This window comes from Andrena cerasifolii, chromosome 6 (genome assembly GCF_050908995.1).
Source record: "Andrena cerasifolii isolate SP2316 chromosome 6, iyAndCera1_principal, whole genome shotgun sequence".
Lineage (NCBI taxonomy): Eukaryota > Metazoa > Arthropoda > Insecta > Hymenoptera > Andrenidae > Andrena > Andrena cerasifolii.
Genome location: NC_135123.1, coordinates 13,292,512 through 13,318,712, shown reverse-complemented (window position 1 = coordinate 13,318,712; position 26,201 = coordinate 13,292,512). Strand labels below are relative to the sequence as shown.

The following is a 26,201-nucleotide window of genomic DNA, read 5'->3' as shown; positions in this document are numbered from 1 at the left end:
AGTTTTAACTGCTCGGTAACTTACCATTAATTACCTTTTCATTTGCGAGTCAATATGCCCACAACTCTTTAATAATAGATGATTATATATTCAACGTGATATCCATTGATGAAAAAAAAGAGCGTAAAAAGCTGTCTAGCGTCCTTCGAATTGAATCCACTTGATTTTACAGTACGAATAAAAAGGAATATCGAAAGAAATGCTAGAAAACTAATTCGTTTGAAAAGTAACGAACTACGAAAAGCGATGGTTAAAGGATTCTTGCTAAAGGTCACTACTGGTATCGACTATTTTTTAAACTCCAAAGAGAAAACCCGAAGACTGCAGACATCAAGGAATTCACATCTTTCCGTGATGAACGGTTTTATTCAGTTACAATAATAATCGCCATCGTCGCAGTGATGATAGTAATCAGAATTATAGTAACGACACGCGAAAACATAATCGCAACTTCGGTGACAGTAATTACGCTCGTAACTTTCGAGAATAATAATGACGGTAACAATGATGAACGGCAACAATCGAACGGACAATTAAAGCGTTCGCGTTTAACAATAATCAAACAACACGATCGTGCGATTTGCACGCTCAGATGAATCTTCCTTGTCCTCTCACGAGTGTATGTATATTCTACGGGTGTTCGCGAATGGTTCGGTGTGTGTGTGTGTGCACAGGATGCGAGGAAAGTAAGCATCGTGACTTTACCGCATCAGTCGCGTTAAAGCTGCTCTTATTAACTTTCTGTTGTTCGCGGATGGAAATCTATTAATAATTCAGATCTACCCGATGCCTAACTTACAGACGTAACTACCATCCATCCTCGTTTCTCAGACGATTATTCAACGAAAGCGCCCAGTAAGATGGAATTAAAGAGTAGAAACTAGCCCATTAGAGAAATTAACTAAAATCCCATGAATATTCCGAGCATTCATCTATTCTGGAAACGCGAGAGAACGAAGATCGAATCTGAAGCATTACCATGAAAATGGATCTTCTGAGATCTCAGAAGATTCATCAGGAAGATATCCTCGTTTAAGTAAAAATCGAAGGGTAACGAAGTGAACCTGTAACACATATTCTTCGCACCCTGTGCATGCCTGTTCCCGTGTCTATGTCTGTGCTCGCCGTTGTAACAGTTCCTTCCATCCTCCGTTCCGCGACGATGAGCGTATTAATAGACGAGTCGTTAATTAACCGCGCGACGACTCATCGTTTTCGTCCGTCGCGTGTGTCCGCCCGTGTGTTGAATGTCGGGTAGATTGTGTCGAGCCTGTGTTGCTAAGGGTGTTAAGGGTGTACGAAATCGGCTGCAAAAAGGATGACCTATGAAATGCGCGTGAACGAGCGTTTCGCTTATGTACAGTGTCCCTTGAAACGGTTACGAGTACAGTTACATCTGCATTGTAATTCGGTTAGCGCTTGTCTTAATGGTAGTCGGATCGGTTTTGCGTCGTGCTTCGATGAGCCTCGTCCTCCGCCCCCTTGGCCTCCCTTTTGCCACGTTTTCGCGGATGTTTCAGCCCGTTTCTCCAGGGTGTGAACGAAGCTTAAGCTGAAGATTCTCGCGACTTCTGTTCTCCGATCGACCTGGGACGAATATCACACTGTGGATGCATCGAGCTCTCTTCTCTCCTTCCCCACCCTTCTCGCACACAATATTCTAATATCTGCGCCACTTTTTTTTAGAAAATTTTCAGTAAGTTTGCCGTGAAATTGGATGCAACTGAACTCAGAGCAAAAGGCTATACTAGGCTATTGATAAATTAAATTTGATCGACGCGAGGGGAGAGAGTCCGGTTCCCAACTAACGTAAATCCTCCATCGCGTGTGTTTCTAATCTCCGCCACGAAATCGTTCGATCGCCTTTCATCGGCACACCGAATCGCTGGTGATCGCGGACAGTGTCCGATTTCCGTGCTCGCTGCACCCACAGGCCCACGATCGATGGAGAAAAGGCGAGTTTGCGGATGGTGAACGTGCGAAAGCTGAACAGGTTTTATATGGTACGAGTCCGTGTCTCGGGTTTGTCTCTTTCTCTCTTTGAAAAAATAAATCACTTTGCTAGGTATTACTCTCATTTCTCTGTCGCGCGCGCCTCGACAGTTCGGCTTCTGCGGGAGCTAAAACTATATTAGACACACCACTAACGTCGATTCGCGTAACACTCGCCTCCGCCTCGCCTAATACTCTTCTATCGGAGCACCTACGTATCTATCGCGACTGGTTGGTTGGTTCCTCTTCAGAGCCCGATATCGAGCTGATCGATTCGCCTACGATCACTCCCTCGTACCTGCGCGTACCTACGGCACGCGGGAGCTCCTCTCCCCTTCCATGCCAGCGTTCTCGGAACCAGTTGGGGGAAATAATCCGCGACTCGAATCGTTCGAAATGAATCTGGATTCTCTGGTGTCCATCAGCGCAACTGAAGACTATCCATGACTAACGAACGACGTCCACTTTATCCGTACGATTCCGCGGAATATACTCGAGCAAACATTTACTCGAACAAATTATTCTTCGAATAAATCTTCACTCCGATACTGAAGACTCAAAGAAAAGGCTGTTCGAGCAACGCCCAACTTTGTCCCGCGCGGAGATTTCAACGCAGAGACTTTAACGCTTGGTAGAGCGCGCGGTGACCTGGACGAACAAAATTGGAAACTGATATTGCCACCGTTTTGGAACAAAAAAAGAAGTACGCGGTGCTTTTCTCGGAGAATGGTGGCCTCGCGGCTAATATTATCCTTTCCGCGGGTTGAAATCGGGCCTCCCGCGATACATGGCGCTTTTCCTTCGTCTTGTCGAAACACGCCAGTTCGGCGCGCGGACGCGATTCCGTTCCCCGCGGATCCGCGTCGAGCGCAGCCGATGACTCGATATTGTCAGGGGAAAGAGAAGTTTCTAATTGGTGCGCTGAATCGTGTCCCTTTCTTGCTGTGCTCCTACTGTGTTCTCCGAGGATTGGAAAGCGATCGATCGAGAGTGAACGTCTTTGGAATGTCCGTGACTTCCGTCTGCTGGCAGGCGGTTGAGACTTGCGTGGAAAAATAGCTACTGGAAAATCTATGTTCTTTCTCTTATTTCGATAGATGTGGAAGATCAGCGACCGTGAAGTGCACGCCGCGCGATGAAGCTGCTGATATCCGAGGTAATTGCGATGTTTGGCAGTTTTCTCCACGAGCCTGCTGTAATTCATTGCTTTTCCTCCCTCCTCTGATACCTTTTCTTCTAATCGAACCTACGGAGCGACGGGGAAGTGGGCTGGCGTCGTTTACTCCGAAGTTCGGACCGCAGCTTCTTCCACGTTCGAAATCATCCCTCTTTCCACGAACGATCATCGGCGCGTATTCTGAACCACTCCGCAGGCTCGAGTTCCGCGAATTACAAAAGAGTCGAGTGGCGTTTTAATAGTCCTTGCACCGTGAACCCTTTCAACGTCCGCTGATCAATTGGAAGTTCAGACGAATGTATTCCTTCGCACTGTCGATCACGGTCATTTTGCAGTGATTTCTCAAAGTGTCGTCCTGTTTAAAGCGGTAAGGCATTGTCGGATATGTCAGCTGAAATCTTCGGACCGTTCCTGCGATTGCGGCACATCGAAAGCTTTACAAAAATATCTTCTTCTCGTCGCTTCTCGCGCTCCAGTTTCCGTGCCCCCTCGACTTTCCATCCCTCCGACGAATCAACTAATGGATGCCTCCCAGGGGAAAAGAACGAAGCACTAGTGCGAGATATTTTTGTCTTAACCGGAGAAGCAGCTAGCCACGTTTACTCGCCCCCCTTCTATCCTCTCGTCCCTCGTTTTCTTCTCGCCCTTCCAACTTGCGATTCGCTCGCGATAGCAGTGCAATTGCATCCTTGTGCGTGCTACAAATTAACGTCGAAGAAAACAACTCCGGTGCACACTGCTAAACGAAATGCACGCGTTTCCCTCCGCGATTCCTGTTTCTTCTCTTCCCTCTCCGTCCGTGTATCGACCCCCGTTTCTACTTCGAATCGCACGCCGTCCTCGCGCCTCCATCTATCCTGCTCCGAAACGACCAGGCTACTCTCGCCTCGTCTCCTCTTCTTCTATTCTTGGTTCTCTGTTTTGGCACATTTACCAGAGTACGTAGTACACACGCCCAGTTACATCGTCGTTCTGAACGTGTCTCCTTGGCTCGCGATGGCACACCAACGACCAGATAATTCGGTTTTTAATACCCTCGGGGTGAATGCGCTTCCTTCGCTCGCCTCCGTTCGATCTGGACAGTTTTATCCTTTATTCAGAATCGAATCTCTAGCTTTACAACTGTAAGGAGTCGTTGCTTGTAGAGAATATATCACAAATTTAATAGTGCGGGAGATTCTAACGAAACGACGCGTTGCTTTGTAGAATATTGTATAGAATAGTCGGCATTACTTAATTTTCTTAGTCGATTTCGAATATCACAAAGTACCAAGGTAAAACCGTGCGATTTTTTGATTATCTGACGGCAGAGTATATCGGTAGAATTAAACGGAACTCAGGGGTAAGTGAATGTTTGAATCGCTGGGGTGCCCGTTATCCGATCGTGGCTCGCTCCTCGCTTATTTCGTCGGTTCGCCATCCGATTCGGCTGCAACGCGTTCGCGATAATTCTACACAAGCTTGCACGGTTTTTTTAAGCGAGACGATCGCGGACGATCGATATCGATGGATCGACAGACGTGGACGCGCGTCGACTACATCGTAAAATTACGTTTAAACTGGTAACAGGTAGAGAGATATTAAACAAGACAACTGTCAACCGTAACTACTACAACAACGTCGCTACATTTACTCACGAATGATAATCGGTAACCACTACTCCTTTAGATACAGCTATCCTGGTAACGATTACTTTATAAACTCTCCTTTCCCTAACAAAGCGGCTCCTAAAACGATCATCTCTCCCTCCGGAAGGAAATCAACTTCGCTCTACGTGGAAACTAAATCCTGCGTCGCTTTCGCTGCTAATCCCGTAGAGGCCCTCCTGTTCGATATCGAGGATTCACGAAAGAAATCCTACCACCGGACCGTCCGAAATAAATGGATCAACCAGAATTGAAAATCCTACGATCATCTACTTCGAGGCACCACCTGCCACGAAAAGAACAATCGCGTACAGAACGATGAAACTACAGAGGAGTCGAGAAAGCTGCCGAGGAGGAACCCCAGCAGGGTTACCTCAAGAATTCAAACGTGTTTCACGAAGTAGAAAGACTTCGAAGAATCGTGAAGATAAGACAGAGAATGCAAGGGCGTCTCGGATCCTTCGATAACCAAAAGCAAGTTCACTCGAGGCATGCGCGTGATAATCAAGCTCCTCCTCCGTCCTTTGTTTCTAACAAAAATCACTGACGTTATCCACGCGGGCGGGCACGGATCGGTGAATGAAGAAGCATGCTCCAGTTTAAAGAAATTGCTGCCAGCTCCTCCAACTGGGGCGCAAAGATCGGGCGGGGCGATCGTCGCTTTCGAAACGGACCACCGCAGCGTGACGCGTCGTTAAACAATTTGCCGCGCGCCGCTGTGTGCAAACAAACGATTAACAGATGCGCGAGATGCGCGAAATTCGCTTCACACTTTCTCGCCCGATTTTCCCACGGAATCCTTCCTTTCTTCGTTTCTCGGCCACGATTTCGCGATCGTCCGCGATCCCTCGAGCCTTGAACTCGAACGAGCAGGCCCGTTGCTAAGTACGCGATCGCTATGTTTATCAACGTTTTTTTCGTTTTTTTTTCTTTTATTTTGGTTGAAAATATCGCATATAGAATTCTTTCTTACATCTTCTCACGCGGCCCGCGCGCGTACAAACGCGACGGCGCGGACGTTCGTGCGCGCTCGGAGCCGATCGGTAGGTACAAGTTGCAATTCCACTACGATAGTCAATAATATTATCATATAATATATATGTATATATAACATACTTTGTTAAACCTCAACAATTCCCATAATAAGTCTGTGTTTATTCGCGGGCCCGTGTCGGTCAGGACTTTCGTCGGCCTCGTTTCCCCTTCTTCCCGCTGCTATGCTAATGTTTCGGAGGAAGATTTAAAGAAACTTCTGCCACGCGCCTTGTAAACGTAGGATCGAGGTTTCCAGGTGGAATAGATTCTAATATATTTGCGGATGTTTTAAAGAGAATCAAAAGCAATAGCTTTGGACAAAGGGAAGCAGTCACACGTAAACTTAATTCGCATGATTCAGCAAGCTTCCAGGAGATATTTCTAAATTATCATCTCGCTGAAACGATTAACGTCAGTGACCAGCGTCGTCGTGACTTCGTTAAATCTACCAGGGAGCTCGGTCGAGAAAAGTCCTGATCGACGACAGCGGCCGGGATCTCCGATCACGGATTAGTCAACGGTGAATCTCCGTGTATCACGTAGTCGCTACGTGCTCGGTGTTTAAGCACGCTCGAGTCCCATGCGCGTGGAAACTCTGCTCTCGTGATTGCGCTCGTGTTTGCTCGGAGCTACGAGCGCCGGTGGGATGAACGTTCACCTACGTGAACGTGACACTAACCTCGTGGGACCATTAGCTTCGAGTTTCTTTTGTCACTTAGGATATCCCAGAGTGATACCTGAACAGATAGGCCCGCAGCCTCTGTACTCCGAACAGCGTCCTCGTTGGATGTCTTAGGATTAATAGTATCATAATTACTATACACGAAACAATCCCTAATAGTTTGGCACAGTCAACCACCTCCTCCCCTCGTTACGTCCTACTGCGTCTCACTTGAAGTGTCTTTCTCGTCAACAGCGTCCGCGATGGACCAATCCCTTCGCACTCTTCGTTCACGGATCGTCTTCCTTGCTTCCTCGTCGCGTCCCAGCGATCCTCCTCTTATCAGACCTCTCCTCGAATTGCTCGAGCTAGAAAGGTCAAGCCCAGAGGCGCCTGTACCGGTTCCGTTAGCCCGAAGGCTCGTCGTCAACGAGGACAGCAACAACGGCGTCGACGATCGCGCAATTATCATCCCATTGACTCGCTAATCGAGCTTCCCTCGCCGCTAACCTCCTCCCTCTGCTTTCTACGAGGCTTCTTGTCTTTCTCCTCTTTCCTGTTACTTTTTTGGGTGTTCCCACCACCAGGGCCAGGCTCGATTAGCACCTGACCAAGAGCTCGACCGTCTGATCGACAGCGTTCGGCGAAGATGAAGAGCAAGCTCGTCCCCCGTTAGTTTTGCAGGATTCCCTTTGCGTGCTCGTTTCTCCTCGACGAGCTTGGCGGACCTCCTGCTTGTCCCTCGATCTCCTCAGCTTCTTCGACGGTGCAGACGCGTCAATGGTCGAGCTCTGGCCACGTTGCGCTACGGTGGTTCCGGCTCGGAGGTGGGAGATTCCTGCTACGCCTCCAGGAATATCAGAGCCGTAGGCTTCGGCTCCAGGTTGCTCTTCTTCGCCTCGACCACCAGGAACTCGATCTCGCTGCGGTCGCGCCTGGCGAACGACTCCGCGATCAGTCTTGCCACCTCCTGATGATGGAGACCTGCGAAACAAGCGGATTATGCGGCCTTTCTGTTCCCCTGTCTGCCTCCGCGACGGTATCATCGTCAATCTCCCGTTTCGTCCGAACCGTTCGCGGTGATTTAGACAGGGCGTAGCTCGTAACTCGCAGCGTAGTAGGAGTTCAAGTAGAAACGGCGAGTGACAGACAGACATACGTCAGCCAAGTCGTACGCGTACCCCACCCATCTCTAACGTCCACTTTCTCGTTAACGAGGCCTCGTAAACAAGAATGTTATCCCACTTCTTCTATTTACCTTAGCACAAAGAATCGACTTACGCCCCATCCAGCACAATAACTATAATTTACCTTCCACTTTGTGGCCGTCAACTTCCAGAATCAACTGACCGACTTCGAGACCGCCAGCCTCGAAAGCTGCCCCGTTATCCTGTGAACAGAACACCTCGTCAACGTCTCAACTAGATCCCCCTTCGCGAGTCACGTACTGCTAGCTGAGAAAGAAATCTCTATCCCCCTCTTCAATCAGCAATGAAACCTGACGAAAGTTGGAACAGTGGATTGCAAGAGGGACATCGACCAGCTTACGTGTATATTGATGATCCTGGGCAGCGGATGCTTGGTGTTGGCGCCGCCCTCGATGGCGATGCCCAGAATCGACTTGGTCTTCTTCACGGTGATCCTCAGGTTCCCCTGGTGATCCGGCACCACCAGGGCGCCGTCTTCCTCCCTTCTCTCGGACAACTCGCTTCTGGCCAGCCTCTGAGCGCTGTGGTGCCGTCGAGGAGGCCCGCCCGCGCCCCCAGCTCCGGCGGGCCCGCCACCGGAGCCACCCTCCTCGAGCAGCTGAGCCTCCTGCATGTCGAAGCTCCGCGATAGCTTGTGCGCGAGTTCCTGGAACGGGCAAAGCTACGTTTCACCGCAAAACAGCTGAGCACTCCGTCCTGCTTCCGCTCGACTTTGCAGCAACGTGACGGCCACCCACGATCCTCCACCTCCTTATGCAGGAATGCTACTCCTCTTTTGGCAAATTGCTATCTGGTCTATCGGAAGATTGCTCGCGCTTTGCGATAGCTCGTTCCCAGGGGATAGCGAACATTCTTCGCGCGTCAGAGTAATAGCCAAGGGCCCGGACGCGTTTAGAGCAATCAGAGATGGAAGGAGCGACGAGGAGAATTTCGAGGTGTTGTTTTGGAAGATGGTTACCGTCACGCAGCCCGTCAAAGTCACGTCAGGCACGCGCACGATGACAGCACATAAGAGCTAAGGAGGCTGATGCTGACGAGTTTCGTGTGCACCCTGCAGTCGAAGGGAGTCCTGGTAGTCTGTGAAGTTGGACACGAGTCGAGGTTGCGAGTTGAGCGAGGCTCGTTATTAATGAAGTGTTTTACATCAAGAGAGAACGAGGGTTACAGTTAATCGGGGGGGCGTTCGACACCGAATTTCGACGCTGCCAGACGGCCAACTTGCTTTCGCCTACCGGGGTTCACCTTCTCCACAACGGTGCACATAATTCCATCCGGTGCAGCCTATATGCAATCGTACATAACATACCGTGTAGACGAAACGTAAGTATGAGACAATACATATCGATATAGGTCACAAGAGTAATATTAAAAAATTAAGTCATGCTTGCTGATAGGCTGGTAGCAGTTGGGTGTTGGTGGTGCTCGGACAGAGTGGTGGTGGTGGTGGTGGTGGTTTGTGGTAGTGGTGGTGTTGTTGCGCAATCATTGCATTCAAGTATCGTGATTCTTGCCGTCAAACAACAATAACAACGACTCGAGTATCGATTGTCACGCGTGAAATAGAAGGATCATGAGATGATCGCAGCTGAACCTGCACGCTTCTAAACTCTAAATGCTCGCGACACCTCGCCGAGGAATTTGCCTCCCGTTAAGTCTCGAGGTTTCCTTGAAACTCGTCGATCGACTCGCTAAATTCTCGTACCAAGGGGATTCGTATCTGAAATTCCGAAACTTCTTCATCGAACTGCTAAACGCTTAGAGCGAAGTTCTCCAATTTTATTTCTTTCCCGTCGGGCACGACTGAAGCTTCCTACTTAAGTTGCGAATTGCTTATTTGAATTTTAAAGCTCTCGTTAAACTGGCCGGCGAAATTCGTTAAACTCCCAGCGCAAGCTTGCTGCTCGTCGAAATCTCTGGATCGGATACGCCGCCGCTTCGAGGTGTCTCGTTATCAATCGGATTTCCCCTCGTCGATGTCTCCATCGACACGAATGTTTCGGTAGCCAGGAACCGTAGGTCACGGTCGACAGGCATGGAAATCGAGTTAATCGCGGTCCAAGTTTCGCGGCTCGCTCCGCGGAGAAACGTGCATCGCGAATGGTGAAAGTGTTTCGCGGACGCGGGCGTGCGAGACGCGCGGACGCGCGAGCATCGCAATTTCTCTTCCCATGAAATTCACCGAAATCGAAACGAATTCCGCCCCGTCGACCATGCGTGTAAACAGCGATCGAAATCAATAAAAGAAAGGGTGCTGCGAAGCATTCGTTGGAACCGAAATTCAACGATCGCGGGAGAACGCAGAATCGAACGACATAATCGTGGTGAGAAATGAATTAATATATCGATTAAGGGAGCTCGATCGAGAAATCGTTTCTTTCTCCACCATTTCCCGGCGATGCCTCGAGTTTCCATGCTCGATGAAAACTGTCCGGACTTTCTCCACTGATTTACCGTCATCGATAGCGTTCCATTACCGATCGAAACTTTCTTCCTGCTAAGGTTCTTCTTTTGCGAAAACTACCCGCAGTGACACTCTATCGGGAATCTACGATCGTACGTCTCTACTGTAACGTTATAATCGGATGAGGCGACGCGACGTTCCTTCGGTCGATCGGCTCTACGTGATCAACGAGGGGAGGGGGTCGAATACAGCTACTATCACCGCTTCTTCGTCTCTATCTTTTATCCATTTCTTTACGATGTGAGTAAAGTGATCGTGCATGCCAAGACATCTATGTAAATATACTTTGATCTACGCGTATATATAGAATTATCTGCCAGCGGCCGTGTAATTCTATATACACGCGATATACGGTAGTCGTGCTTGAATATAGTAAGGACAAATCGAAAGTAGCATGTGCAAGACATCTAAGAAAAAACACGTACACACCTATCGCTAATTTCGACTAAGTTCGCTAGCTCTAAGAGCATAAAGGAAGTTGATCTTGGTGAGAAAAGAGAAAAAGAGAGACAGAGAGAGAGAGAGAGAGAGCGAGAGAGAGAGAGGGAGAGACAGAGAGAGAGAGAGAGATAATGTGAAAGAGAGAAAGAGAGATAGAGTAAAAGAAAGATAGAGATCTAAGTGGAAGAACTTCATGCCAAAGGGGATGATCGTTTCCGATGGCTCGAACTTTTCTATTGTCGGAGTAAGTATGATGCTCCGTTCTTGAAAATTTCAAAACGCAAATGACGTTACTTTCTTTTCCTTTTTTTTTTACCCATCGCGTACTCTGGCGGGGAAAGTTTTATTAAAAAATTCTGAAAGAAACCGCGCCGTAAAGGTGACTGAACAAATGCCGACTGCCAATTGGAGTGTTAGGGAGTAGAGTTGCCTATTTTAGTAATCAGGATTAATTGGCGCCGCGATCGATCCGAACGTCGAAGCAAACTTTTCTTTTGAGATGCCAAAGTCTTCCTCGCGTTTAAATGCATTCTTCGTGGGAGCGACATTCGACGCGGGAAAAGTTACGTTCCGCCGCGCCGGGTCGAACTCGCGCAACTCTGCTGGAACTTTTCCCTCCTATCTGTCGGGAACTAAATTTCGTTCATTAGAGACATTTATCATCTACCTCGAGGCTCGGCTAACTATCGCACACTACTCTCTATTAGTAATACTTCTGGCGAGATTCGTTAGCGAATCTTTTTACAATCACGCGTTACTCTCTATCTAGGCTCGCTACGTAACTTCTCAACTACCGTTAAATCTATCGTTGCATCTAAAGGACGAGGCTAGCGATGGATAAAGGCGTTTTCATTTCGCTTCACTGTTCTGCCAGTTTTCATTTTCGGAACGCTCCCGATCCCAAGTCCCGTCGAGAGAATCGGGAACTCGGCTCCGCCCGATAGGTACGTTAGAATTTCAAGAGAAACAAAACAGAAAGGATTTCGGAATTCTAGTTATCGAGCGAGAGCGAAAGGGTGAAAGGCATTGGCAAAGTAAACGGAAGAAACTTTCCCTCGCGTCAGGTCCCTATCGAAAACTACCCCCGCTGTGTCTCCCCCTCTTCCCGCCGTTTTGCAAGCCACAAACAGCGATGGGCAAGTCGACTGTCTCTCTTGCCGTTTCTCTGGCCAGTGAACTTCGAACCGCCACGAGCAATAAGTGCCCCGAGATCTTGGTAAGCTCCCGAGGACCTCGGCGATCTTAACAAATACAGAACGATCTCAGAGCTTCGAAGCGAAAGGAAACGCACAAGTGTCGAAGCGCTTCGGATCGAAACATCTGTAGACCTTCGAGCCTCGCGCGTCGTTTAAGATACTCAGCCAAGATCGCGCTCGAAGCGGCTGGAAGTTTACCCGGAGGTCGCGAGAGAGGATCGAGCACGCGCGACTCACGCAAAGGGATCGAAAGATTGAAAAAGAAATTGATGACGGAAAGAACGAAAAGTAGAAGTATATCTGTGCGTGGTAGATCTGTGTGTTGTGGTTCGTTTGATTAGAAAACTTACGAGGGGCCTGGCGCCCCAGTACCAGGATTTCACACGTTGCGTCAGCCCACCGAGCAAGTGGGACCTCCAACCACCGAAACCTCCACCACCTCCACCCTCCGAGCTCCTTTCCTCCCTTCCTTCGTCCTCATCCTCCTCCATATCGCGCTCCCTTTCCGTTCCGCCTCCGCCTCCGCGTCTCGCGTTACCGATCATCTCGGCGTCGCTACCATCGCAACCACCGTCGCTCTCCTGCGTCGCGACGCCCCGTCGGGAGAAAAACATCGAAAGCGTCGTGTTAGCCCCGTCAGCCGATACATAGGCACATCGTTACGTAATTGGGTTACATCGTTCCGGGGGAGCATCTTTCAACCCCGAACTCTCACCCCCCTTTCTTTCTACGTCATTGTTTGCAGAGTGTTTCGAGGGGCTAGGGATGTTCCTTGCGACTTCAATATTTCGTTGCGGGATAAGAAGACTGTGGATCAGGTTTGAATCCTATTTGCAATTGATTAATTCCCGAAGTGACGATAACGGGGGCAGCTTCTTTCCAGCTGTGTAATACGTAGATACGAATTGGTAAAAGTGTGAGGGATTTTTTTTTTATATACAGCTGGAATAACGATCGATCGTTTCCCGGAAGGTTGACGAGCAATCCCGGCGTTGAAAATGATTCGCGGAAAACGCGGCTCGCTGGAAACGCTCGCGAGCCATCCCACGATTCCGTTATCCACCTAACGCTGTTAATTCCCTGGCGTGGAAGCGATTGATTTATATCGCGATCGAGGAAAATGTCCGCGGTTCCCTGGACGACCATGACGCGGTAATCATCATTATCGCGTCCAACATCGCGTAATTCGAACGAGCCGTTCCCATCAGATACCCCTGGCGAAGCGCCGCGGCACGCAACAGCGGAAGAAAAAGGCCGCTTCACCGAGCAGCTCGCGAGAATCCGAGATTATAGGGAAACCAGTGCGATCATAGCCATAAGTGATTTCGCGACTTCGTGGTTTCTCAGACAAACGCAGGCGAACGCAGTAGACAGGCTCGCAGACGGTTGCGTCGTGTTACTTCTTTCCTTCCTTCGATTCCGAACAGATCGTTGTGTCCGCAGGTGAATGAAAGTCGAAGCTCGTTTAATGAACGGTCGAGTCTTCAGGGCTGTGCAGTGGCCCGAAGGCGTGCTTGAAACGTTCTGCTCGTAGTTGAAGGTGAAAGATGATTGCAGTCCCCGAGGAAAGTTATGGCTACCATCCATGATCTCAAATTTCTATGTCTATTGTGCAAGAACGCGAGCTCTCCTCGCACCACATTGCGAGATCGAGTTCGTTTTGGTTTCAGCCTTCCCTAATCATCGGTTCACCGACGCACATCGCGTTGATGCACAGCGAACTTTGAATCCGCGGTCCGCGAACACCTAACGGGGATGAGATTCAGTGATTCACAATTGTCTTAAGTAATTGGAGCACGTGCTCGTAATTAACAGCATCCAGCGGGGTTGCATTGAAACGCTGCGAACACAGCATCGACGCGGGAACAATCTTGTTTTCCGACGGTAGAAAAAGAATTTCGAAGATCCACTTTAAGCTCGGCCCGTGATTGAAATATTCAGCGGAGCTTTCATCCCCTGCTCCGGCGCTAGAACCGTCGATATCGCGAAAATATACGGTCTTTGAAAGAAGCGACGCTACGCTGGAAGCGAGTCAAGGTGATTCTGAAAAGGGTCGCTTCGGCGAACCTGTTCCTACGGGGGAAAAACCAATGGCTCCAGTCAAAAAAGAAATTTCAAGCGGGTATTCAAAACTCCCCGACGCGTGTATAAATTACATTAAAAAAACGTGGCGAGGTGTCCTCGAACAGTTGAAAGCATCTCGACGCGGAGCTAGTCCGAAGTGAAATAAAAATCGCGTGTTCACCAGGATCCCAAGCTAAATACGAAGCGATAAAAGTTGTACCGAAAACTGTACTCTTTACTTACGTCCATGCATCTTTGGAACCACTGATAGCCAGACCAGTACGTACTCAAATATTTGCCATCGTCGTTGCTCCTTTGGGTTACCCAGAGCCCACAATGAAAGGAGCGCCGTGTTACGCGATCCTAGGATTCCAATTGTTTTCAAGCACGAATGCCTGATTGCACCGTGCAATTAGAGCAGGTGTTCGCAATTAACGATGTTGAGAAGCGGTCGGAGCGCAAAGGGCCGCGAAATCGGCGACGCGTTTCGCGGAAAATCGTCTTCACCCAGCTGGGGCTGTTGCGCCTCGGACCGTGCAATTAGCTGCCGACGATTAATCGCAATTAAGAAGGGACGGAGATCGGTAACCGTTCCCTGGATCGTTACGCGGAACGTCGGGACCGTTCGACCGATCGCTGGGCTAACGGGACGCGCGAAGCGTAATTCGTCGTACCGTAATCGCGCCGGGCGTAATTCGTGCTCCGCCGTCTGACATTTTGCTCGCCGGAATGGCTTTAATTAACGCGGGTAGTAAATAAAAATAAGTGACATCGGCGTGGAATAAAGAGGAATATCTGAGGTTCCTGTATTAGCTACCTCTTCCGCGTTTCGTCCGATAAATCGGGCGGAATTTGTGATTGATAGTAGCCGAAGCCACCGATGGCTAGGTGAGGTGTTTCTCCGAATTCAGATATTCGTTGGGGAGTGAGAAATTTGTTCCGAGGGTGAACTGTTCGGTTTCGATTCTGTTCGAATTTTCGATGGACCCGACGAAGGATGTTGGATAGATCGTGGCGACGAGCGACCCAGATCGCGAAATCGTGAGACGATGGGCGTCGCCCGAGACACCAGACGCTCGCCGCTTTTTGGCCTGCTTCGCCTTCCTGGTATATAACGGAACGACGCGACGCGCCGAAAACTTTCTCCGACGCTGACCTATTATCGACTCTCGCCATTATCATCGCTGTTTCGCGGAGTCGGTTAAGGTTAGTGGGTAACCGCGGCTGCTGAATTACGAGCCGAGTGTCGCTCGAACGAGGTTGACGTTTTTCAGAGTGGAACGACGCTCCGAGCTGGAGCAACCGCGATAGAAATTCACCGTGCACCAGGCGGCATTACCAGGCGCAAACTTGCCGGCGATAGTCGAAGCGGACTATCCAGCGGTAGAGTTTTTAAAAAGGCCGCGAAACAGAGGTGCGGCTGGTTAGAAAGGGGTCACCTAGTCCCTTTATCTTCCTTGTCGATAGTCGCTTCTTCCAGCGACGAGGCGATCGATTTTTAGCAAATTCAATCGTGTAGCTTTACCTTCCCAAGAATTCTTACGTTCGAGCAAGTGCACGGCGGGAGTGTTGAAACAGCGATAACAAGGAATTGATATCGACCTCGCCTAGAACGGGATATCAATTCCACGAATGCGAGTCGATTCGCGGATTACGATAGATTTTGCACGTAGGTGTCACTCGTAGACTGCTTTCCAATTCTTATGCAACACTTTGGTTCAATGGACCGCGATGAGATGATAATTTAAGCGCAGCTGCTCCGTGTCAGAAGAAAGGGGCAATTGAATGCACCGATGCACCCCGATCGTCGCGCTTTCCGCGAATAATAATTAATACCCTTCACGATCAGGGATCGGAGAATTAAAATAGAGGCTTCATTACCCACCTACAGAACCTGGTCCGCGCAAGGGCCATCGATACTCGAGATAATCGAGTAGGGGAGACCGGGGCTAAAAGTTCCGGGGGTAAGTTGTTCCGACGGCTCTATCTTCAAAATAAAAAGAGCTTTGTACTTTAAATTATTTTTTCCGCGTGAGTTGATCACGCCACTCTGTCGCCCAGTTTAATAGCGTCCGCGACAGCGAACTGTGTGGTTGTAAGCAAGGACTATTAGTCGCGTACCAGATTAGTAAAAAATTTCTATCATTATTTTTTGGTCTAATTCAATTATTTAAAGTCGATATTATAGATAATTATATTATAAAAAGAAATTAAAATACTACAACGTGGACAAGAGGCCACAGTAGGCTACAAGTACAAATCTCAATTATTAGGTACCTACGTACAGTTGGATGTAAGACTGATTAGTAGATTATAGATTTATACTAAAGATAATGTTTATGGCTATTATATCGTTTTGGTTTTCTCTTAATGATAGTACATTTTTGTTGCTCCGAAGCTTCATAAATAAACATTACTAATAAAATTCTGTTTTATTTCATTAGAAAATGAAATATTTCATTAAAAGGCAACTCTTATATCTTAGTAACAACTTACTCGAATGCGATAACAACTTGCCCCATACAGGGGTAAGAAGTTCCGCTTCGATTAGCCACAAATAAATTACTCTCTACGGAAAACCTATTACAATATATTAAATACAAGCTTAAAATCAGAAAATATAATAACCTTAACAAGAAATTAGTCAATAGTGAAGAGAATAATTGCATTATTTTCCAGTCATTTTTTATGTTTTATCGAAATCGGAACTTTTAGCCTCGGTCTCCCCTACCCTAAAATCTATCAGACACCCGATCACCCAGCACCCCACTCCCCGAATACGAGCCCTGAAAACGCAAGCCACATTTCAACTATTATCCCGCGCATCTCACAGATTCGCAACGCGTCGTTCAGTTGCGGAGCGCCGTCCGCCGTCGTCGCCCTCGTCCCGGCTCTCTAGACAGCCCTGCATATTTTACACCGAAAAGCAACCACCGCGCCGATGCCTAATTACCCAGCCTCGAAACGAAAGCACCCAGCGACGGGAAAAAGGAGGACCGAGGATAAACTAGCAGCGACTCGAACGCCTTCGGAAGGAGATCTTCGGTTCGCGTTTATGACTTAAGTGGCAGCGAATTTATTACGCCGGCCGGCGACTGTTTAAGGATCCCTCGCGAGGACGGCGACGGGGAAAGAAAAACCGGAGCCTAAGCTACGCTCCGAGGCGCTTGTCGGCTTTCAGCCCGGCAAGAAAATTGGAACGAGTTCGGTTTCTCGATCGATCTGCCGACCGAGCGGCCCCCTTCGACGGTTTATCTCTTATCTACGAACCGGTTCGATCCGCGGATCATCCTTCTATCTCGCGGCTACCCTTTATACCCTGCCTCCGCGATGACTCACTGTGTATGCATAGCTGCAATTAATAACGAGCCACTCGAGGGTCAGCGTCCACGTTTACGGCCGCAAAAAGGAAAAAGGGAGCCGCAGCCTGGCAGAGGGGGATCGCTTCGAGGTAATCTCTCATCGACCAAAAGCTCGCGATGAATCGATTTAATTGCAGAATCAGCCCCCTTTGTGCGGTGATCGTGGCTCGATGTCGCTGCGTTTCAATGCGCCTCGCTTCGAGCCCTGGCGAACTTTATTCGGCCTGGGGAGTTTAATTGGCCGTGTGAACGGAGATCGTGATAACACCAGCTGTGATTGTTCGTTCGTTGTTGCCTGTGAATTCGATTCTCTTTTCGGCTCGCGGAGATACCGTGCGCTGAGAAGTTTTCGGTACATTATTGTTTTCTCCGGCTCGTGTCTCGCGATACTTAGAAATTTAGTGTCTGAAAGCTAGTGGCTCTTGAGATGATCCAAAGAAGGGTTGCGAATCTACGCAAGAGAGCGACAAATGCTGCCTTCGTCGGAAAGAAATTCTTCTTGGACTTCCAATAGGAACGTGCAATGCCTCCTTAGCTCCCATGTACAGGAATGCTCGAGTTACCAAAGCTCCTTTGCCACTCGTTCCTAAGTGAGACCGAGCCCCGAGGAAAGCGTAAAATGAAGTCGAGTGTCTCGTTAATCCTTCTCCCTTCCGGTGGATTTTCCCTCCCCATTTAAATCGCCGGGATATAATTTCCATTCCAATTGACCCTCGATGGGAATTAAAACGTTCCGAACGAGAAAACATCGGCAAGACCAATTAACGAGGAATAGTCCGGCCAGGGGAGAGTCGAAAAGTTTTCCCAAGGAAGCGAGGAGAAGAAGTACCGTTCGCCTGATCCGTCGATTCCAGGTAAGCCCTGATCGACGAACTGACTCATCGTCACGGCTCCCATCGAGGAGAGCCACTTCGTCGGCTGGACTGGTTGGCCCCTCGACCAAGAAGCAAAAACGAATCGTAGTTTCTCTCGGTGAGAACTGTTAGACACCGACGTTTTGCTCATTAAAATTCGCGACGGTTCCGCGCTTCCATGGAAATGAAGATTTCGCAGGACCGGCCGAGCCGCGCGAAGCAGCGTAACTGAATTATCCCCGGACGCTCGCGAGTGTCCGCTTCGAACCGGGGGATAAATCAATCTGTTCGCGGAAAGCACGCGAATGCCAATTTTCGCGACTGTTACGTGCATGATCGATGGCGTCGTTAATCTTGCTCGCTTATCGATGATCCAACGCCTGGCTTCTTTGGAGAGCTCTCTGTAGGGACGAGTCACCAAGGTTAATTGAAATCACTGTTTACCGTCCATTCGAATTACGTCGAACTGTTCACTGTCTCGCCTAGGGTAAATCATTAAAGATAATCGTGGTGATTCTACTTGAGGAAGGAAGTTATTTAAGACCATGCTGCACGGAGTGTTCTTCGGTTGATTGGTTTGGGTTGCAAACGCTGAAAGATTTTGCGGAAATAAATTAACGAAGGTCCTCCACTTGTTTGCTCGAGTCAGAGGATAGCGAGCACTAAGCAATCCTTCTCGAGATGTTATCTTATGATTATTACGCCGGTTCAATATTTTTCCTTCAAACAAGCATCTCAGCTTCGAATCGAAACTTCTCCTGCTCCGCAGCTTTTCGTCGACTACCCTGAGCTACGTGCCTATCTACAGTGTCCCAAAATATGGCCCCAGCGTTCAGCCTACTTTATACTCGATCAACTACTCTGCCTAATTACAGACGGGACTTTCTCCTTCTGTGTTCGTCGACGGTCCCTCCACCGGTCCAAGTCCACCCACGAGGCACACCTATGCTTGGACCAGAGCCGCCAGGAAAATTCAGTATCTCTCGCTAGCGGAGCGTTTCCTGACAGATAGAAGAAGCTCGAGTGTCCGGTCCTACTGGCGACGGTATCGGCGCATCGTCTCGTAATGTGTACATTGCACGCGGAACGTCCCGGGTGGCAGCCAGCCGCCTCATCATCCCCTTTGTCCGTCGCCGCGGCTGTTATCATCCTCCTCGGGCTTCCACCGACGGGATCGACGCTTCCACTCATCGTCGTACACGTAACCCGCATTCGAGGATAGCCAGACAACCTGGCAACGTTGTAGAGCCCATTCTTCCACCTTCTGCCCCTCTCACCTGTTACCTGTCCACCGTCCCCACCGTTCTCCACCTGGGCTCCCGTCTCTCTCTCTCTTCCGCCAACCAGAGGATCGGCCTGTCCCTGTCCGCTGCTGCACTCCGACGATCAGGTAAACGTAAACCTCAGCCCTGCCGCACCGTCACTTCACGCTCGATTCTTGAATCAGTCGTGGCGACGACGTCGAGCCGTCTGCGCGTCTACCTTCCTCCTTCCCCAGATCGGGATCATCGAGGATCATTTAGTCCCGGGACGTCGACGACTTGGAATTGTTCGCTGAGGATCTTGGGCCGCGCCAGGACACGACTACTTGGCCGAGTCACCTTTGTCACTGAAAGCTTCTGAGGTGAGTTTCAGGGGCTTTTAATCAGGGGGCCGCGCGAAACTTCGTTCGGCTGACTTTTCATTCAAAGGTGCTCGTTGACGTCGAATTGTTTTCGATGAAACTGTGGGGCTTCGAGGGAATTGGGGGATCTCGCGCGAGGATCGTTTGGAGTAGATCAAGTTGAAGTAGGTGAATCTTGAGAACTGTTGAATGTCCTCTGTGCCGAGGACTTTCATTTGGGAGCTGGTGGAACTCTTGGGGAACTTGTAATTCGAAAAGTTTCGCGGGGATCGAATTATTGCGGGCGAAATTGGAGGACTCGGGGGGCGTTGTTGATCCGGAGACAGCATTCGAAGATCTTTAGCAGAGATCCAGCGAATATTTATTGGGGAATCAGAGAAGTCGCGTGGTTTCTCAAAGAGGTGCGATGGCTTCGTGGGCATTCAGTATCTCTGAATTAAAAATCTCTTGGATCGTCTCGAAGCTTTCAAATCGATAATCCTTGAAAACCTCTAATCCTTCGCTCCATCCAGAATGACACACTTTCAACACAGTTATGGACATCAAATGACTCAGAAGTGAATGTAAGACTCGATCAATTGCTGCTATCGAATTTTTCAATGGCAAAGTGAACTGTCACGTATCATGAATCGAAATCGCGAGCCTCCTTGTTTACACGCGCCTTTGCTAATCAGCAAAGATAACGCGTGATCCAACGTTCCGCTGATCTTCCTGTTCCCGCGCCTGGATTGGCGCTCGATTTCATAACGCGCGCACCTCGATGATTATCAAGAAATGGAATTTCCACCGATACTCGATCGGCGCTCAGTCTGTGCCCAGGTATTTTTTACGAATGCCGTAACAAAACCGAGTCGCTCTTTCACCTGACGTTGCGCCTGACTAATTTTGCGCAGCGAAAACCGTACGACCGTCTCCATGCATTTTCTCCTGTGCCGTGAGTATCGATCGCAGACCAGCAGAGTTAGAAACATTCTTCGTATCGCCTTGATCTCCATAACAACTTCTGAAAATCCCCAGCTCGCCAAACGCGTGCAACGTAACAGCTTCCCACTATCAGAATGAATAACAATCCGCGGCGCGTATTTGTGCATTTTCCGGCAGCTCGCTCGGAACGTCCGGTCCCAAAGGTGTATTTCATGGAATCATCGCCGGCGCAACGCGAGAGACCTCGCGAATTTTCATTTCTCGCGAGCGACTTTCGCTGCGAAAAAAAAGAGATGCGGCTCTGTGCAGCGGCGCTTCGATTAGGAAATCAGTGCGCGCCTGATGAAATCTCAAGCCGCGGAGAAATCATTAATCCGCTCGCGGCTCGTTCCAGGTGCGTGCATTATGAGATGCACGTGCGCCAAGTGCGCTTGTTTCTTGTCCTGTTTTCGCCGGATTCGATTGGTCTGCCTGTCGCCTTGCCAGTGACGCAAGCATCTAATTGGCGCCAGTGAAGACGAGGAGCGCAGAATTTCGCAATGGGGCTTAGAAAATCGCAAGTCTCACGTGGTTGCTTTTAACGGGCCCCGCAATGCTGTACGTTTCCAGACGAGTGTAATTCGGCTCTGTGCCTCTGAGCGCAAAGAATCGCCAGGCTCAGCTTTTCCAAACGAGGGACTAATTGCAAGTATCGCTTTCGGGATCACCGGTCGATAGAATTCGGTAGAGTACTGCAGAGATAACGAAAGGAAGTTGATGCTTCTGTTCCTCCTTATCTTCTTGGCCTGCTGATAGGATAATCCAGCGATACTTTGTTGGAAGAGTGATTAAATCGACTGAAAATGTTCTTTGTTCATTAGCACAGTGCTTGGCCTTCGAGTGTAGCACAAAGACTGGCGCTCGTAGTCATCCTACTTTTGCCAGATGTACATAGTTTTTCTATCAAGAAGAACACCTTCGTGCCAGACCATCTGCCAAAATTGTCAATAATTTTAGCTTCCTAGGAGGAACGAAACGGAAGTCGCGGAGCATCCGAGACGCGTTCAGTCGCAGACAAACGCGTAGATAGTCGACGTTATCGCGGGCTTGGTCGCGGTTTCTGCGCGTTTCGTTATTGTTTTAGCGGCTGCAATAACGACCTCGCGCATTTCGCAACGACCTATGCACCGACCAAGTTTCAAGCGGTTTTTCCATCTAGTCTCCCGTTTCCCTCGCGTTTTTCGCGCTCACGTTACCTTGGGCCAGTCCCGCGTTGAATGTAGCCGCGGAAGAAAAAATGGATCCGCGAGATAATGATCCGCGTCAGCGACGGGACTAACGATCCCATTAACGAAAACTCGCGTGCACCTTCGCGGAGCTTCTGGTCGGCTGAACGTGGCTGCCCTCCCGACTACGTCTAACTGTTTCTTCTATACGGTATCCGAGCACCGACTGTGGGAATCCGTAATTTTTTAACCGGTTCCATCGTTTCTTCTTATCGCCCCTCGAAACGCTCCTTTCACCGTTCAGCGAAACGGCCACCGTGAAATTCGACGCGAAAGCATCGATCGCGGCCGTCGAATTCGCTCGCCACGTGAATTCCGCTCGGTCTTGCCTCGGTTGGCAAACGAAATTCGGTGTTGCCCAAGCAGCTTGGAAAACTTTAACGAGGACAGAGCGGCTGTGGAAAGTTCCTCGAGTATCGCGAGTCATTCGCAGCGATTTACGGATATTGATTGGGCATGAACTACGCTTCCATGTGCATATAACGTGTCCAACTTGAATACACTCGGTAGCGTTGGAGTATTCCATGCTACCGAAGCTTTAGAACAACTCTTTGCGCTGTGATTGCTTAAGGGGAGAGCCCTATTTAGGACGCTAGGAATAAGGTGATTCTTGGGATTTTTTTTTCTAAGAAACTGTTAAGCGGATCTTTTCCAAACTTTCAGGGTGTTTTAGTTCACATTCCAACAATAAAAATTAATTTTTTCGTTACAAAGTGTTCGGTAGAAATGGAGATATACACACACGTTCGTTAGGACTCGCGCGCCGGAGTTGCAAATTTGCGATTGTAATGGTGGCCCCAATTCTTCCGTGAAATGAAAAAGCCAAGGATTTTCTTATTTCTAGTACAATTACATTGTCGATGAACCTAACAAACGGGAAAAAAGTTAAAAGTTGGCAAATTGGTGGGACTTGAAAGAAAAAGTTACGATTCTGCTCCAAGATATTTCGTACTATTTATGAAAAAAGACTTGTTCAATTGAATTTATTTATCAAAGTTATAGGTCCATCGACAATGTAATTATACTAGAAACAAGAAAAACCTCGGTTTTCTTATTTCAGGGAAGAATTTGGGCCACCATTACAATCGCAAATCTGCAACTCCGGCGCGCGAGTCCTAACGAACGTGTTCGTATATCTCCATTTCTACCGAACACTTTGTAACGAAAAAATTAATTTTTATTGTTTGAATGTGAACTAAAATACCCTGAATGTTTGGGAAAGATCCGTTCAACAGTTTCTTAGAAAAAAATTCCCAAGAATCACCTTATTCCTAGCGTCCTAAACAGGGCTTCCCCCTTAATTTGTAAGAAGAAACACGATACTGTACTTGAATTCTTCTGAATAAAAGGAGCACAGAGGATTGTCCAACGTTCTATAGAATTACAACGTTAAGTATGTTCGCCGCAAGGTATACTTAAAATTGGCGTACTGTGCAAATAGTATTCTCTGTTTGAATATCATCATCCGCACGCTACGCCATCCATTTCCCCTCGGTTTTCCAGTTTTCCCGGCGAAACACGATTCCCCGGGAATATTACGACGTCGGAGCAGAATAGCGTCATATCCGCGGAGAGAGATCCAGAAATCCAGAGCTTTTCTGCGCCCTCAGCTTTGCGACACCATCGACATATTATACGCGTTCCTTACTCCGGAAAGGCCGGACGTAAACAAGATCGTAAAACCACCCCGGTGGATCGAGGCATTCCCTCCGAGTCGAAAGCGACTTGACTGCGCCTCCACGCTTCAATCTTTCCGACCAGTTAATTGCGTCGGGCTTCCTTCTGCAGTCCGCTGTTTCAGCAAATTAAGTTACGTCTCGCGGGACCGCAGGGTGGACAGAAGGGAATAGATAGGGGATAAAAGAGCTTCGAATTTCTTGCGTCGGTAAAAGTTTTGATTTAACTCCGCGGCAGAGGGATACCCGAGAGTGTATTTGATTAAAGAGAAACGAAAAAGGGGCGTAAAACACTATCTCCGTATGTTTTACAAGCGGGACGCTGGTGTTCCCGCAGACATCTGGGTGGAAAGAAAATAGAGCCGGGAGAATTAGATTCCATCGAAGCTGTCGCTGAACCTCAAAGGTTGGAAAGTCGACTACAAGGCGGCGAATAAGGAACCAATGGCGTTGCAAATTGAATTACACAGTCGCAACTTTCTAACGGCGACCAGCTGGTCTTTCATAATCACCTTCGGATTACGTTTAGCCGAGCTCGGTGTGATCGGAAGGCTTGGAAGGATTCCTTTACTCATTAAGGAGCTAACGAAGGTGACCCAGTAACGTTGAAGGGTAACGCACGTCGCCCGATTTTTTTCCGAGGCTGATTAAGATTCAGATCAGGCACGGCAGAATGTCCAGCTGGCCCAGTGACATTCTTCCCTTTTTTCGTCACGTATCTCGGCTGACCCGTTGCCCTCGACTGGCAATGGCCACGATGCTCCCATTTGCCCGTTTAGTTGCGTTACAGAAGACCGCTGGATAAGAGCGTCGTGATTCACGATTATGCGACTCGGCGGAAATTAGAGTGCACTGTTTAGAAAGGGGAACGAAATTGGGTAAAGTGGCGATTTAGAATCGGACGATATCTCGCTTTCCATGTGCGAAATCGCATCGTTAAAGTTCTGCGGGAACGCTTAAAACGCTGAATGATAACAGAAGGTATGCTCTTAGTGAGGTGACGTAGAAAGTCGCCCCGATAGTGCCGTAAAGATAACGTCAAGACAGAAGTCTGAAAGGCAAAGGTTCGCAATCCCCTAGACACGAACATCGGCGTAAAATACGTAGAATAAGTTCTAAGGCTAGCATTAAAGTCTCCACCGAGCACAATGTCACTTATCAGACAGTCACCTGTACTTATTTATATCGAGATGAATCTGTTCCCGTTAAAAACAAGTGCTCCTTTCGCACCATCCGTCCCGAGAGCAAACGAGTTCCTCCAGAAAATGTCCTCCTGCACCGAGATCCGAGAGTTCCCAGGCCCCTGCCTCCCTCCTTGCTTGATTCGCGGTCACGTGGTTAAGGTGGAGGAGCCTTGATTAAGAGGAACCACTTTATCGGTTTTGTTGCAGCCTGCCGAAGAAGGAGACGAACCATGGAATCGTGGCTGAGCGAGGTGCAGCGCGTGAGAATCCCACGGCCGAAATTCGGCAGCGGCAACTCGGTCAGGCGGTCCAACTCGTCTGTCCAGCACGCCCGGCCGGAGGTGCACATGAGGCTGAACCAGGACGTGGCGAAAGCCACGGAGGAGCTCCGACAGGCGCTCCAGGACAAGCTCTGATCGGCGATACGTTCCTGGGGGGCACCGTAACTTATCGAACCGAGCGAATCACCACCCTTCGTGGATCATCGTGCCGGGGTACACGGCCACGTCGTCGCCTCGTCGTCGGGTGCCTCTCATCCGGTGGTTCGAGGACGAGTCGTTTCTCTGCTTTCTTTACTAATGCCCGCGACAGAGTTGCTACTCTAGTGAGAAACGGACAATGGAGTTTGCTTTGGCGGGTTCAATGAATCGGTTGAACTGTGCTGCTCCAGAGTGGAGGAGAAACGCAGCGATTTGGTACCCCCGTGACGCGCGGGGGGGCTGTTCAGTGATCCTGCTAGGTACAGTAGACCGATGGATATTCTGGAGCACGGTGATGGCAGTGGTCATGCGGGATCCAAGTTACCGATTGGAAGCGTAGAACATTCGTGGAAGAATCGCAGGTCGAAGCGTGCATTAGGCAGCTGATGAGAAATTCTTGAAGCAGATCCCCACTTTACTCGAACAACCAGAGTTCTACTGTACCCAAAAGCCACTGTAGCCAATCTACATTTAAGAGTCATCGTCGAGTCTATCATTCATACAGTCTACTGATATCACCCTCGCTATACTATTAACTTTATCTTAAACTGACGAGCTATTATTACACGTTTGTAACTCTTGTAACAGTGTCGCAAATGAAACAGCTTTCAAAGCCAAACATCCGCCTTTCTTGATCGTTCCTATCTCGCTTCCACCCTTCGCCTATCACAGAGAACCTTTGCAATTGCGGCGGATCGGATAGACACCCTTGAGCCAGGCTTCTCTATTCGAAAGCGCGTTCGCGCGCTGATCGTCGCGGGAATCCACCGGAGTCGAGCCTCTCCTCCATCTTTCGCGCGATGAAAAAGGAGAATCGAGGGAGGTCTTCCCTCAATCTCAGGTTCTTCTTCAAGGATATCAAGAACTCTTGCTCGGTCGACGATCCTTCCTCAAGGCCGCGAATGGTCCATCGACGCCAACCACCGAGAAATAGAGACATTTCGCGGCCGCT

The 26,201-nt window shown here is 49.0% G+C and overlaps 2 protein-coding genes across 9 annotated transcripts in view; one reads left to right on the top strand and one right to left on the bottom strand.

Moving 5' to 3' along the window:
• Positions 1–5,726: 5,726 nt before the first annotated feature.
• Dysc (whirlin protein dyschronic) overlaps positions 5,727–26,201 on the bottom strand; it is a 76,222-nt gene continuing 55,747 nt past the window's right edge. For 4 of the 7 annotated variants that reach the window (XM_076814233.1, XM_076814238.1, XM_076814234.1 and 1 more), the window contains 4 exons: positions 12,168–12,398; positions 8,060–8,365; positions 7,823–7,901; positions 5,727–7,495 (listed from right to left, as the gene is read on the bottom strand). In XM_076814233.1, the coding sequence (XP_076670348.1) occupies positions 7,353–7,495; positions 7,823–7,901; positions 8,060–8,365; positions 12,168–12,398 (759 nt within the window). In that variant the 3' untranslated portion in view covers positions 5,727–7,352. The remainder of the gene's footprint in view (positions 7,496–7,822; positions 7,902–8,059; positions 8,366–12,167; positions 12,399–26,201) is intronic. The other 3 variants (XM_076814237.1, XM_076814239.1, XM_076814240.1) reach the window with 1 other exon arrangement.
• LOC143369852 (uncharacterized) lies at positions 19,304–25,868 on the top strand. Of its 2 annotated transcripts, none has more exons than XM_076814262.1 (2): positions 19,304–19,721; positions 24,978–25,868. In XM_076814262.1, the coding sequence occupies exon 2, from the start codon at positions 25,001–25,003 to the stop codon at positions 25,184–25,186; it is 186 nt and encodes a 61-aa protein (XP_076670377.1). In that variant the 5' UTR covers positions 19,304–19,721; positions 24,978–25,000; the 3' UTR covers positions 25,187–25,868. The 2 variants fall into 2 exon arrangements, with proteins under 2 accessions (XP_076670377.1, XP_076670376.1); XM_076814261.1 differs by lacking the exon at positions 19,304–19,721 and adding an exon at positions 19,864–20,655.